The sequence below is a fragment of the Schistocerca piceifrons genome, chromosome 7, assembly GCF_021461385.2.
Source record: "Schistocerca piceifrons isolate TAMUIC-IGC-003096 chromosome 7, iqSchPice1.1, whole genome shotgun sequence".
Classification (NCBI taxonomy): Eukaryota; Metazoa; Arthropoda; class Insecta; order Orthoptera; family Acrididae; genus Schistocerca; species Schistocerca piceifrons.
The window spans coordinates 321,066,270-321,082,200 of NC_060144.1; the positions used below are offsets into that span (position 1 = coordinate 321,066,270).

The 15,931-nt window shown below is 43.2% G+C and overlaps 1 protein-coding gene across 1 annotated transcript in view; it reads left to right on the forward strand.

Annotated features, from left to right (window-relative positions):
- LOC124805659 (esterase FE4-like) overlaps positions 1-14,926 on the forward strand; it is an 80,317-nt gene extending 65,391 nt beyond the window's left edge. Inside the window, exons 4-7 of the mRNA XM_047266227.1 lie at positions 26-211; positions 3,827-4,047; positions 9,541-9,840; positions 14,786-14,926. Coding sequence (XP_047122183.1) covers positions 26-211; positions 3,827-4,047; positions 9,541-9,840; positions 14,786-14,926 — 848 coding nt within the window. The remainder of the gene's footprint in view (positions 1-25; positions 212-3,826; positions 4,048-9,540; positions 9,841-14,785) is intronic.
- Positions 14,927-15,931: the final 1,005 nt, after the last annotated feature.

The window sequence follows — 15,931 nt, forward strand, 5'->3', positions numbered from 1 at the left end:
TTTATGTGTTGCTGGCATGTGGTAGGTTTCATGAGCCGGCAGAACGATGACATCCCAGGCAATGCGGGCCTCAAGGACCAGGTGCTGGCGCTGCAGTGGGTGCAGAACAACATCGCCGCCTTCGGTGGGGATCCTAGCAAGGTCGCCATTTTTGGTGAGAGTGCTGGCGGCGCCTCCACATCACATCTCTTCCTTTCGCCAGCGACCAGAGGTGAGAAGCACCCCTTAAGTTATAAAGGGTATAAACCAAATGGATTCATTCAAGAACTATAAGACTTATAAACGAGATACAGAAAGTAAATATATCACTTCATTAGACGGAATTAAAATTTTTCATCACTTCCCTACTCCACTTGTGTTTGCCTTTGAGTTACCAAACTAGTGTCATAACCTTCTTCATCAGACTGTCGGCGTTTATGTGAAATCCTTGACTGGGAAGTTTAGTCTCCTTGTCATTATTGTTTACAGACATTGTTATGCACTCTGTCATTCTCTTTAGAGTTCCATCCATTTTTCTCAATTCTTTTTATAAATATTTAAAGTTTTCTATTACAAATATTGTAAATTGATCTGTGTTTCAGATGTTAATTGAACCCTGGATCGTACAGAAACCTGGTATCTTGGCTCTACATCAGTATTCAGCGAGAGACAAATAGTATTTTCCCCTTGAGACAGTATTTGGTGTTTTTCATCTTCCATTTAGAGACTCCAGTTTGATTTCGGTCCACAGCAGCAGCCCAACACCAATAAATTAACTAAAAGGATCACTATTCTTTGACAGTTTGGTACAGGTGAGAGCTGGTAGCAAAAGTTAGTGTGTGCGACTGACTTTGTTTTCTGCTACTGTACTATGAAGCTCGTTTATGATGGACCTTGATTCGATACCGTCTGGATCTGTATCCTCCACCAATCTCAAAACATGCAGCATAAACGTAGTACAATTGTTACCAACGAATACAATAAAGACAGTACACACAATACATAATCCTGTCGTATCAGGAGACAGAATCACTGAATAGGCAAATCAGCGAGAAACGTGTAGTGTTGACTCTAGTATTGGAATTTCGTTAACTAGCAAAGCACATGACGACTTAATTATTATTAGTTTTTAATCTTAATAATAAGATTTGAGTGTAACTATTTGAGCTAACTATTATGATTACTGTCTTATGTGTTCTCTCTGGATGCGAAAGGTGCATTCCTCACAAGGTATAACAATATGTTATAGTAAAGGTCACTTCTTTAGTTAACTCATGCTACTCTTGGAATCTCTTTAATAGTTTATAGATGGAAGGAAGTTCACACGTTGTTCAAGAGCGGTGCTGTCAGTGGCTAATGGATCGTAGCTGTCGTACTGTATGTTAAAGTTAATTTGAAAACTTCGCCAGACAGGGCTAATTCAGAAGCATAAGTTCGTTCCACAAGTCCAGTGATTCATTCGATCCAGAAACCGCCGCTAGTACGATTGTAACCAGAATCATTAATGTGGACAGTAACACGTCGAAATTCCCTTTTACACATGTGAGTTATATTCTCATAGTTCGGTAAAACTTATCCCTACTACTGTTTATTACATTAATACTGAATCTCATCCAAAACTCGGACAATAAGTTTACAAGAATTACAAAATTACTCCAACGGCGTCTCTTAACAATACAAATCATCTATCCAGACCCCTCTCCAAGCAGAATTTGCAGAAAAAAATTTCTATGTACGTTAATATTCCAGGAGTAAAGCCTCGTCGCAGTCCACAGTGTTCCAATTTTTGTTTTCTGAGAACTTCTATAACTCCTAATTAAAAAGATGAAATGCGTTATCATTAACCCCAGATTGTATTTGTACAACTTCAGTATCTCAACATATCTCTGTAACATATCCGTGGATAACAATTGCATGACTGAGTAGTATAAATCAATGAATGTAGTTTACAAAATTTATTTTTTTCTTACCGTCCTGCTTCATGTTTCTATTCAGTGGCATCCTCATCTGCTTATACAATACGTCAAGAGCGGCGTTTTTTAAGTACCTGTTTCCATTTCATTAAATGTGACTGTATTTCTTCACTTTGTCGTAACACTACGTAAGTCGCAACGTACTTACTTAGAAGCTGTCACTCTGATGAGAGATGACGAGGGATTTGAGGTCATCCAACTCTGACAAGCGAGCGGATGCGTACAGGAGTGAGATAGCAGTTGGGTCAGGCTGAGATTTTTCAGGTCTCTGTGATTTGAAACAGTACAAAATGAGTCCCATGTCAGGCTAAGGAGATAGAGATGGAAACGATAAGGATATGAGAATCTGGGTTGGCCTACTGGTCTGCCCTTAATGCTTCTTCATGTGTTTACCATGAACATGGATAAGATCACAGACACAGTTTTATAAATTCAGTAAGTGTAATACATGTCCGCCCCTCGTGGTCTCGCGGTAGCGTTCTCGCTTTCCGAGCACGGGGTCCCGGGTTCGATTCCCGGCGGGGTCAGGAATTTCTCCTGCCTCGAGATGACTGGGTGTTGTTGTGTCGTCTTCATCATCATCATTCATTCCCATTACGGTCGGAGGAAGGCAATGGCAAACCACCTCCATTAGGACCTCGCCTAGTAAGGCGGTGCGGGTCTCCCGCATCGTTCCCTTACGCTCTGTAAAGAAGCATGGGACTTCATTTCCATTTTCCAAGTGTAATACATAGATAATGCGGCCAATCAGTAATAAGAACAATAGCCACACCGTCCTATAACTCTCTCAGGATTCGGGCATACAGAGTAGCAACGAATGGTAGTACAGACCACAGGTCATGGAACAGCCAGATCCGGTTTTCTTAATCGAAACCTTAGGGCAGTTGCACACTTCACCATGGAAGTAACAAACAGAAGCACCTACATGAAGACAAATATACGGATTAGATCAGTGACCATAGTCCAAAGGTACGTACACGCAAGCTTTACATGTCCTTGTTACTGTGCAAGCTTACTTGAATGTAATGCTCAATCACACAGTATCTGCCGCAGGCCGTTGTTAATACGAGGCTGCTGGATGCAACTCTTCTCCGTCTGGAACTCTGATGTTTGAGGGCTTCTATATACGGTCTTTGGGCCTTTTTGCTTATACGTGTTACATGTCTGCATCGCCTTGCCTTCAGTTCGCAATCAGCGAGACTGAAATCATCAGTTCCTCAATGCATATGACCTCCTACTGAACTGACGAAAGCGGTTTGCACTGTATGTCTCCACTAAGTTGCACGATCTACTGCGTTAATCATGGTTAGGTAATTCTTCTTTTCTTCTGGCAGCCTTTAATGAGTCGGCCATTATAGTTTGGTTTCTGTATATTCTTAGCGTAATTTGAACGGAGTCTAGTTATTTGCACATTATTGCGTTTCACTCAGTCTCCAAATATATAAGTAATTGTATTTATACGAATAATTGTATTTACAAACCTAAGTCAAATCCTGTCCCACCAAAACAACCGAAACACCAATTCAAAATTGCTTTGAAAAAACGTAGAACGATCATTGGATACTGACTAATAGGATGCGCACACAGAGGCATTAGTCGTGAGGTATCAGACTCTGTTTTAAGTGTGTTAGTCAACAGTCTTATTGATTATTACTGTTTCTTATCAAGTTTTTGTTCGAGAATCTCCGATCTTAAAACCTATTGCTCGTGAAACACAGGTAGCTGTCCTGAAATAATAGCATGATACAAAATTTAATCTTCTTACGAATATTACATACAATCAATGCAGGACAGTAGGGGATAAATTTCATTTGTGATTACTACATGTGATTATTATATGTGAGTCATCCATTTTCGTTGGAACTTCTCGACAGGGCTCTTCAGCCAAGTGATCATGCAGAGTGGAGTAGCGACGACCCCCTGGGCGCTGGCTAACAATCCTCGCGAGAAGGCATACCGCATGGCAGAGGCGCTCGGTTTCCAGGCGCAGGGGGGCAACCACACTAACGACGACGACGTACGGTTGGCTGCCTTCTTTCGCGCTGCCAACTACTCAGACCTCATTAACGACACCTCAATCGCACTCTCGGATCTCGTAAGTGAACCATGTACTTTAATGAACAAATTACGCTCGAACCATATATTCAAAGCATATTGTTGTCGTTGTTGTCTTCAGTCCAAAGATTGGTTCCATGCAGCTGTCCACGCCAGTCCATCCTGTGCAAGCCCGTGCAACTTCTACTGATTTAGCCCCCCTCTCCCCCCCCCCCCCACCCCCTGCTCCCTTCGATTACCAAGTTCACAATTCCTTAATACCTCAGGACACATCCTGTCAATCGATCCCCTTTTTGAGTCAAGTTGCCCCATAAATTTCGTGCTTTCCCAATTCGATTCAGTACATCTTCGTCCTGTATTCAATCTACCAAACAAATTTTCAACATTTTCAACTACTTTTCAAAAGCTTGTTTCTGTTATCAAGATTACATGCAGTCCATACACACTGCCGGAAAATATTGGTACACCCGGAAAAACGACGTCGATTTTGATCCTATGACAGTATATGCCAGCTGGTGGATGGTATTAAGAAAAAGCACTCCGTCTTCAGGCCACGAGTGGCCTACCGGGACCATCCGACCGCCGTGTCATCCGCAGTGGAGGATGCGGATAGGAGGGGCGTGGGGTCAGCACATCTCTCCCGGTCGTTATGATGGTATTCTTGACCGAAGCCGCCACTATTCGGTCGAGTTGCTGCTCAATTGGCATCACGAGGCTGAGTGCACCCCGAAGGTGGATGGTATACATACTGATAATGGTTTCAACGTCGTTTGCCAACAGATAATAACAGGGCGCCATCTGTGTCTACCCTTTAAAAGGGGATTCTCGCAGGTAGAGGGCTCAGTGTGTTGCAAAAGTGTGAAGCAAGCAGGCAACCATATCACGGAGGTGCACTCGTGCTTCCTATAGCCAAATGAACGAGTTTGCAAAGGGTTAAATCGTGGCCGACCGAGTGGCAGAATATCCTTTCGTTGAACTGCCACACAAGTTGGACGTGCTGCATCAACTGTGCCACGACGCTGGTGTCAGTGGTCACTTGTACATTCTGTCACCCGTAGGCGAGATTCTGGACTTCCAAGCAGCGCCGATTGTCGTATTGTAAGGGCACCAGTGGCAGACTGTCCAGCTACCACAGCGCAGCGCTTGTGAGCCCAGACGTGTCAACACTAACGGTTGCGAATCGGTTATTAGGAGTGAGACTGCGGACATACATACCTATAGCCCGTCTTCCACTCACGCCACAGCATCGACGTGCCGTCAGAAGATAAACTTGGAAGATGGAATGGCGTGCCGTGGTCTTCAGCGATAGAAGAAGATACTGCCTGCACGCAGTTGATAGTCCTCTGCGCGTGCGTCGTAGACCTAGTAAGCGCTGTCTCGTAGAATTCATTGCCCATTACACACCGGTCCCATCCCAGGCCTTGTCAGATAAGCCACAACTCTCGTTCAGCTTTGGTGTTTGTTGGGGGTGGGGATGCTAACCAGCGCTCGGTAAGTGCGGGATGTTGTTAAACCCGTTTTCTCGCCTTTCTTGCAACAAGAAGGTAGTATGTTGTCCCAACAGGAAATGTTCACCCACACACTGGCCGTGAAATTCAACGTGCTCTGCAAGACGTGCAGCAACTTCCGTGGCGAGCACGATCTCCAGACTTGTCTCCAACCGACATGATGGGACGAGAAGTGAGTCGTGCGACTCGGCAACCAACAGCACTTACAGGACTACGTGCACAGGTCGAGCAGGCGTGGCAAAATGTATCCGCGGAGAGTAATCGTCATCTGTACGATCGATTGGATGCCAGAGTCAATACCTAGGGGACTGATGACCTCAGATGTTAAGACCCATTGTGCTCAGAGCCATTTGAACCATTTGGTCACTGATGTACATCACAAGCAACAACGAAACAAAATAGAAGCAAGTGGTCCAGACCTCTTGATCTAATCAGGAAAATTCTTTGAAATCGGAGAGCAGAATCATGGAAATACTATCCAAAGAATACTAGTCATTCTGAAACGAGATATTGTTACAGCTGTAACCTAGCGTCTTGTAGTTACACACTACCCTAGGTAGACTGTTTCCATACACATTATTTTAGGAAGTTTGTACTTCAGGTGATATCTCGTGTCAGTTATGACGAACGTATCTCGTTTATACCAACGAGTAGATGATGACTTTGGTACTACTAAAATTTACAGGAGAACCGCTGTCCACTATCGCTGGCGTTCGTACCCGTCGTGGAACCGCCATCGGACTCGGCGTTGACATTCTCAGTACCGGCAGTTACAACCAGGTGCCCATAATTGTGGGCGTCACTTCCGCAGAAGGCACCGTCGTACCCACCTGTAAGTAACATGATCTGTGCACATTCCCTGCTATGCTTCGTCTACTTGAATCAAATGTGATTCACATGCCACTTTTGTAATAGTTACATATATACACTATACTGTGGTGAGCAGGGAGGGGGTGGTTCTCTTGTCTTCTTCGTTATTCTGATTACGAGTTCTGCGAAGGTCACCATGTTTTGATTCAGGTCCTGATGGAACCCCAATTCAATTTCACAGAAAATATTCTGCGGCGTTGGCCCCTTACTTAGCTTGCCTTTATCGTTAATCTCTCGCCCACAAAAACTCCCGAGCGACGGCAAAAAAGGTAGGTATATAACAAAGGTAAAACAACGCACTCGCATAATCACGGGCTAATGTCCTTTGATTTGCTGCAGAATTCTTGAACGCTTTGTGAGCTAGAATACAATAAATGTCCTTGAGACATAAAAGCTCCTGTCCACAAATGAGCACTCATTCAGAAAGCACCGCTCGTGCGAAATGCAGCTTGCCACTTCCTACAAACCGAGGATGGAGAGCAACAGGCAGATTCCATGTTCCCAGATTTCCGGAAAGCGTTTGACACGGTGCCTCACTGTAGACACTGACGAAGGTCCGAGCATATGGAATAGGTTCCTAGATAAGTGAGTGGCTCGAAGCCTCTTTAAGTAATACGAGGGTAATCCCAAAAGTAAGGTCTCCTATTTTTTTTATAAGTACATAGACCTGCGAATATCTACAGTGGTTTACATCAGTTTACAACTTGAACATGTAGCTATTTTTCGACATAATCACCATTTCTGTCGATGCATTTTTGTAGACGCTGTGGCAATTTTTGTATGCCCATGTCATACCAGCTCGCCACCATGCTATTCAGAAAGTTATGAGCGTCTTCTTTCACCTCGTTTTCGGAGCTGAATCGCTTTATGGCCAAATGTTCCTTTAACCTAAGGAACTGGTAATAGTCACTGCGCACCAAGTCAGGACTGTAGGGTGGGTGAGTGATTTTGTTCCACTGAAACTGTTGCAGGAGAGCAACGGTTTGCCGGGCGATGTGTGGGGGAGCGCTGTCATGGAGAATGTGTACGCCCTTGCTCAACATTCCTCTTCTCCGGTTCTGAATTGACCGTTTGAGTTTTTTTAGAGTCTCACAGTATCTGTCAGCGTCAATTGTGGTCCCAGTGGGCATAAAGACCGATCTCAAAAAGCGATTGTCATGACTTTACCGGCAGAGTGTGTTTATTTGAATTTCCGCGGCTTTGGCGAAGAAGGATGCCGCCACTGGCGTGATTGTTGCTTGGTCTCAGGTGTAAAATGGTATGCCCAGGTTTCGTCACCCGTGACAATTGAGTCCAGAAAGTTGTCCTGTTCGGCTGCAAAGCGATGAAGAAATGCGCGGGAAGCATGTTGTTGCCGCATGTGGTCCTCAGTCAGCATGCGTGGTACCCATTTTGCGCACACTTTCCGGTAGTTCAATGTTTTCGTTGAAATTCTGTCAGCGGTGCTTCGGGAAACCTCAGGAACCAAAGTGCAGAGATCATCCAGGGTGATCCGCCGATCTTGAAGCATGCTTTGCTCAACCTTCAGCACTGTCTCCTCAGAAATTGACGGTCTCCCGCTCCTTTGTTCGTCGTGAATTTCGATCCGACCAGCTGCAAACTCTCTCCACCACTTACGAACATTTTTGACATCCATGCACGACTCACCATACACGTTCGTCAATTGGCGATGGATATCAATTGGCGCAGTGCCCTTTGCGTTCAAAAACCGAAGAAATGCGAGCAATTCGCACTTGACGGTAACATCCAACGGGAGCACCTGTCTCAACGGCTGCCAAGCCAACACTGAGCGCCTCGGTGCTGTGTGCGCATGTTTACGCACAGCGCGTGAAGCACTCTTCATAACAGTGTGACCAATTGCCACACAAACAGAGTTCTGTACTTATAAAAAAATAGGAGACCTTACTTTTGGAATTACCCTAATACAACCCACTGCGTTGTCCTCGACGGCGTGCGTTCGTCAGTGCCCCACGGATGTGTAACAGGACTGCTCTTAATCTCTACATACATAATGATCTGACGGACAGGGTGAGCAGCAATTTACAGTTGTTTGCTGATGGCACGGCAGTCTACAGGAAGGGTTTGTTGTTGAGTGACTGTAGGAGCATAAGCTGAGTTACACAGGATTTCCAGTTGCTGTGATGAATGGCAATTTACCCTAAATACAGAGAAATGTAAGCTAATACCGATGAGTACGAAAAACAATCCTATTATGTTCTAACTCAGCATTAGCAGTGTGCTGCTTAACAATCATATCGACTATATATCTAGGTGTAACGTTGCAAAGCGATCCGGAATTAAATGAGCACATGATGTTGGTAGTAGGGAGGACGAATGCTCGACTTCGTTTTATTGAGAGAATTTTGAGAAAGTGTAGCGCATCTATAAAGGAAACGGCGCGTAGAATGCTAGTGCAACCCATCCTTGACTACTGAGCGAGTTTTTGAGATCTCCACAAGGTCGGATTAAAGGAAGATATCGAAGTAATTCAGAGGAGTGCTGTCAGATCTCTGACAGGCAGGTTCGATCAGCACTCGAGAATCATGGAGGTGCTTCGGAAACAACGCTATTTTCGCGAGGGACTACTGCGAAAATAAGGGAACCAGCATTTGAGGCCGGCTTCAGATCGATTCTACCACTATCAACGTGCGTTTCGCGTAAGGACCACGAAGATAAGACGAGAGAAATTAGGGGTCAAAAGGAGGAACGGAAATGACTAGTAATGGTACGTGGTACCCTCAGCCCTGCACCGCACAGTGGCTTGAGGAGTATGTATCTAACTGTAGTTGATAAAGCAGTCGGTTCACAATAAAGTTCGATTACTGCACACTCCTGAATAATGCTAAACTCTGAGCCATGTGGATATTGGTCGTCACAGCTGCTTCAGTTGCCAATATCGAGAGTGGAGCATGGAAAGTTCTAAAGCCTTTAATGACCTTCGTAGGGCAGATCATAATACTTTTCATTTATTATCTTGTTGATGTTTGTTTACGTTGTCTGTGATGAATCTTCATGTAGTATTGACATGGCAAGGAAAAAGATGAACGAAAATAATTAGATGCCAGCACAGACTGTACAGACTATATCTCAACAAACTCCCAATAGACCACCAGACTAACGTGTCAATCTGACATTGATACTTCGGGAATTTAAAGAAACATGTAAGTGCACGCCACAGGAGTCAGAAACTGTTCATCCCTAGTCCTGTAGAAGCTGCTGGACGCACATTTTATGGACTTGTAGCGCGCAGAATCCGGGTGCTACTGCAGAACTGTCTGTTTGTTCTAGTGACCGAAGCAAAGATCGCGGACTTGAAGGAGAACTTCACGGTGCCGATCGGCTCCCAGCTGCCGCTGCCCACGGAGGAACAGCGGACTCGTGCTGCGGAGCAGCTGCAGCAATTCTACTTTGGGGACGAGGGCTTCTCCACGGACGACATGCAAGCCGTTATTGATGTAAGTATATGTCATTCACCACTCTACTGTAGCAGAGAAATCTTCTAAAGTAGTGCTGAGATGACGTCAGTCTCAGAGTCGATTTGAGAGGCAAACTTAGTTTGCCCACTTGGAAGAACCACATCCTCAACAACAAGTTGAGATTCTAGGCTTCTGAAAACAAAAGAAATGTTTCAAAAGAGTTGCGTGCGTATCTCTACCTGAGGACCAACTTGTTTGGAATGGTTTGGATTGTAACATGAGAGGTGCTCATTAAATCGATAATCATTAAATGGAGTTTATTGGTAGTGTCGTAGAAAATACAAAATAAAAAGCTTGTGCTTCCTTAATTCTGTTATCTTGTATGTAATATAATAATACGAGCAATACATGACGGAGCCTCATCATTCTGATAGGCTCTGAGCACTATGGGACTTAACATCTGAGGTCATCAGTCCCCTAGAACTTAGAACTACTTAAACCTAACTAACCTAAGGACATCACACACATCCATGCCCGAGGCAGGATTCGAACCTGCGACCGTAGCGGTCGCGCGGTTCCAGACTGTAGCGCCTAGAACCGCTCGGCCACCACAGCCGGCTCATCATTCTGACTCTCCGTAGGGAAATCACGACAAAAATTACTGTGTAACTCACAACTTTTAAAACGTTTCAAGAGTTCTTATTACAGAATGAGTGAAACATTATCTGAGTTAGTATTTTAAAAAGGGGTAACCATCATTTGTCATTACAATGACAATAATCCATCGAAGTTTATTGGTCCCGTGTTATTTGTAGACAATAACCATCAAACTCATCGCTACATCCAACACAAACGATTGTAAACAGGAATGACCTTTCTTGCATAATATTTAATCTCGTGTATCACCACAGAAAATGGATTTGAGATCGATTGCCGCGACAGTCCTGACAATAGTAACAAGGTTCCTGGCTTCTCTCTATTCTCATTTAAGTAGAAACGTCCAGTATCGTACGTAAAAGGGTCGTACTGAATCGTAGTAGGGTAAGAGATTAATCCGTAATATATTTGATCTTCATGATAAAAGCACACAATGGAAACGCACGTGATTACATACGATGACGAACCATTCTATTGTGATTCAATACACATTTCGGATTTTAGTGCATTTCTCAAATGCTTCTGCAGTGGGGGAGTCTTTCAAGGGGTGACTCAAACTGAAGATTAATTCCCGTAGAAATCAGTTGTTTGTTACACAAAATTTCAGTTCAACATAAAGAACGACCTTATCAGAGATAAATCTTAGATTACTGTGGTCTTCTATAGACATGAAAAGACATTGATTAACTTAATTACATTGATCAGCAAGAGCACTTCTCGATAATAGGTGGGATGTAATTTACACTGGAGAGAAGAAAGCTCCAAGATGAACATGCCCTTTAAGAATTTAATTATTCCGCTAATACCTGTTCAAGGAAAGCATCACCCTGTATGTGTGGGTTGATTCTATTCAGGATAACTGGTGTCACACGATTATTTCAGAGGCTAAGAATGGATAATGGAAACAGACCACTCACGTCAGCAAAGTTAGTTAACTCAAGTAAAATTCATTAGAAGAGCTTTATATTATTGATATGGATATTCAGTATGCTCTTAGAATCGAGTTCTCTCTGGTAAAAGGAATTATTAACCGTAAAACACCGCTTTGTCCCCACGTGTTCTCCAGCACCACACAAAGGATGGACATGATCCTACTAAACGTTTGCTTCTAGAAAGATAACAACCAGATGGCTTATGAATCATAATGGTAAAGCTCGTTTACAGCGACTGAAAGAAGAAATAATAATTAGAACTCAAGATTACTAAGGATCGTATGTTGTGACTTGGCAAGACAGCCAAGCCACTATGAGGTAGCCGAAAGGCACGCGTTTAAGCTCACGCAGACTGGCGTGAGGTCTGGAACAAGGTAAAGTAATTATACTATCAAGAAAAGTACGTAGCTGCTGGAATACTTAACTTTAATCCATAATTGGTGAACATCTGTCTGACTGTACATGCCTCACAAGATAAATGGCAAATGATAATGGCGCCTTGCTAGGTCGTAGCAAATGACGTAGCTGAAGGCTATGCTAACTATCGTCTCGGCTAATGAGAGCGTATTTTGTCAGTGAGCCATTGCTAGCAAAGTCGGCTGTACAACTGGGGCGAGTGCTAGGAAGTCTCTCTACACCTGCCGTGTGGCGGCGCTCGGTCTGCAATCACTGATAGTGGCGACACGGGGGTCCGACGTATACTACCGGACCGCGGCCGATTTAAAGGCTACCACCTAGCACGGTGACACCACATCGTACATGGGGCACTCATTCATAAAAGATACAAAGTCCGCTCCACTACTAGAATTTCGTTGCCGTTAAGCATTTTGTTCAATCATTACTCCGCTAAACTAAGAGCACTGGCTAACTGAGGCAAGACATGGAAGATATCGACAGATAGGACAAAGAACAAAATATGAACACAAGGCCTTAAGTTGAACACGAATCTATTGGTGTTCAGTATTCAGCGGGAATACTATTTACCAGAAACTGAAAATGAAAGCGCTGATACTTTCAACTAAGAACACCTTCACTCACACAACTCAATCCGTCTTATACAAAGACCATTTTCCAAACGAATCGCCACACTCACACGTCGAAGTCTGCAGGAAGAGAGACCGCAAAAAAAAAAAATCTAGGTTCCTCTCGTCCGTTGAAAAAGCGGCCTCCCTTTTTCCTCAAGGGCCCTAGGCTAGTCAATCGAGTAAAATAGAAAACCGAGAGAGCTCACAATCCGCGGTGTTTTTTTCTTCTTTTTTACTGGTAAAACGGAAAGACGAGTAACGCTCAGGATTCGCTTCACGTTATTTTATTGGAGCTCAACTGAGAGGAAAGGAACATAAGGTTGGTGTGGACACTATTGTGAGAAGGAAACTTCTCTGATGTACTCGGCACACACACCCATGCTTCCACATCATGCAGATAAAGAAATCAGGACCTGGAAATGGAAAAGGAAGAGGCTGCTCATCTCAACAGAAAATAAAACAAAACGAATCATTGCATACTTGTCCTAAGCATCGTCGTGTATTGAAGATATGATAGTGAGAGCAGTAAAACAGCGCCACTAAAAGGCCATGAAACCATAAAACTACGGAAAGTCATTGAAGTATAATTATCTCCTTACCAGGGCTTTAACATCACTAACATATTACGGCGAGTTTATATTTCCTACATTCTTGTCCTCACTGTTTTACTGCCTCCTCTACCTGCATAGATTTTCAGCAGTGTTCCACCTCTCATCACCTTTTCTCCCTTAAAAATTTGATTTTATCTACTGCGGAAGTCAGGATTTTCATACTACTGTCTAACATTAAGATAAAACAGCCACTGATCGCAAACTGTTTCATTTGCCATAACTGGTTTCGATTCTCTGCCGCGAGCACCGTCAGATTACCCTGCACACAACGGGATTAAAAGTACGGATCGGTAACACAGTCAAACACCAGTGGCTGTTTATCTGAATACTATTTACAACGGACACTACGTCCTCGGTAGGCCATGCCTGCGTTTGCTACTATAATAATTAAAGACTTCTGAGAGCGTCGAAATAATGCAGTGGGTTCAATCCAAAAGATTACCTTCATATTAAAGACTAAAATTAATAATTTTTGGTATATGCTTTTGTGCCTGTATGTTAGTGGGATAGTTTGTGGTCGTGGGATATATGTTGTAAACAGCAGTGGTAAATGTATATTGCGATAGATGCCTGCAGAGTTGTCAAATCATTAACAAAGTGAGAAATGACGCACTTGCTACAAAAAAAAATGCGATAAGGCTAGTACGAATACTCTTTTCGTCAAAACAGAATAGTAAGTTAAAATGGCATGGTGAAAGCACGATACGTCCCACCTTACAATCTTCATTTATTTTACTGTAATAAAATTTTCATTTCACTTACTGGAAGAGCGTGAATTTATAACTATCAAGGGTTTTATTAACAACGCTGACGCACAAATCTAGGAACCAGAAAGTGAGGGCAGCTGAAGAACGACAACATTCACAGCGAGCTCAGATGGCGACGGACGACCACAGAATCAATTTCGACTCATAATTGCCATCTGAAAATAGTGAGAGGTACCGCGAAAGACAGACAAAGCATTATGTTTCCGATTCCTAGTAAAGAAAACATACTATAAAGACTGCTAGGATAGACTGTGTTTCATATGCCGAAAATGCGCTTATTTTTTTGTCTTTCATGTTTACGTCAGAGTATGTTGTCCATCGCTTTCCCAGTGAGTGATTCTGGAAGCTCTGCGTTTCATTCATCTGGGGTTGCTGTTACCGTCTCGTTGGAAGATACGAAGATAAGTCTTTTGCGGTTCGTCAGGAGGTGGACATATGGAAGAATTCTGTTGAGATCTGTGAGGAAATCGATCGCGCTCTTTTCAAAGGAATCATACCGGCATTCATCTTCAACCATTTTGGAATACCACGGAAAACATAAGCATGGAGGACCGGATGGAAATTTGAGGCGCTCCTTCTCCCTAATGCCAATTAAGTGGCTTAAGCACTCCGAATAAGCTATGTTTCCCCTATACTGGTATTGTAAGACTTTTCAAATGGCAAACATGCTTGTTGCGAAACGCCGCGCGGAATCAGCCGAGCGGTCTCAGGCGCTGCAGTCATGGACTGTGCGGCTGGTCCCTGCGGAGGCTCGAGTACTCCCTCGGGCATGGGTGTGTGTGTTTGTCCATAGGATAATTTAGGTTAAGTAGTGTGTAAGCTTAAGGACTGCTGACCTTAGCAGTTAAGTCCCATAAGATTTCACACACATTTGAACATTTTTTTGTTGTGAAACACTATCAGGACAGATGTCTCTAGTGCTACTTTGTATGTGTTGATGCAATTAACTGCTGTCTCCCAAGTATTTCTACAACGTAACTGTTTATTTGCAGCTGTTTTCAGACTTGTACTTCATACAATCAGCGGACTCCTTCGCTAGGACCGTAGCCAACTCCAACAGCCTACCTGTTCACTTCTATTTCTTCGAGTACAATGGAACTGGCTCTACAGACTATGGTATGTGTTTGTCGTGAGACGTTACTGTTGCATGTAAATATATTATGTTCCTGAGAAGCATAATGATTACATTTAGTGTGGTATTAATGACGGGCCGGCCGGTGTGGCCGTGCGGTTCTAGGCGCTTCAGTCTGGAACCGCGTGACCGCTACGGTCAGAGGTTCGAATCCTGCCACGGGCATGGATGTGTGTGCTGTCCTTAGGTTAGTTAGGTTTAAGTAGTTCTAAGTTCTAGGGGACTGATGACCACAGATATTAAGTCCCATAGTGCTCAGAGCCAATTGAACCATTTTTTTATTAATGACGTAAAAAGTATTACCGAAAATTTCGTAGTTCTGATAAACAATTTATTGCAAGGAGTACCTCCTTGTGTGCAGTATTACTCTTACAACGTGTCACATAATCCTAATCCAGAATAGCTTTAATTACTGGGTAATACTGCTAGTTGTCTAAATCTATAGCATTTTCCTTTCAGTGTGACGTATTACTCAGTACATAGTTGTCAGTTTTGTTACTTCGAATTTCATAAAGCAATATAGCAGAGACTGAACCTAAATAACTGTCAGCCAATTGCTTTAGCCTATGCTACTCACGCGCATATAAAGGATGAGCCTTTCCATCGTTTCAGAACCTCCGAAGCAACGAATATGACCCTGAAACAATCCAACATAAATAAAATAGAAGGCGGTAATGTTCCAGAATGCTACTATAAATGTTGCTCGACGTGTTAGATTAACAATAGGTCTATTTCGGCAAAATCGTCATCTTCAGGTTATCTGCAACTAAATACGCTTTGTTAAAATTGTAACATCATAACTAATAACCACTTTATTTTACTTTAATTATTGAGTAATAGTGCTAGTTGTCTAAATCTATAGCATTTTCTTTTCAGTTTGATGTATTACTCAGTTCATAGTTGTCAGTTTTGTTTCTTGGAATTTCATAAAGCAATATAGCAGAGACTGAACCTAAACAACTATCAGCCAGTTACTTTAGCCTATGCTACACACACGCATATAAAA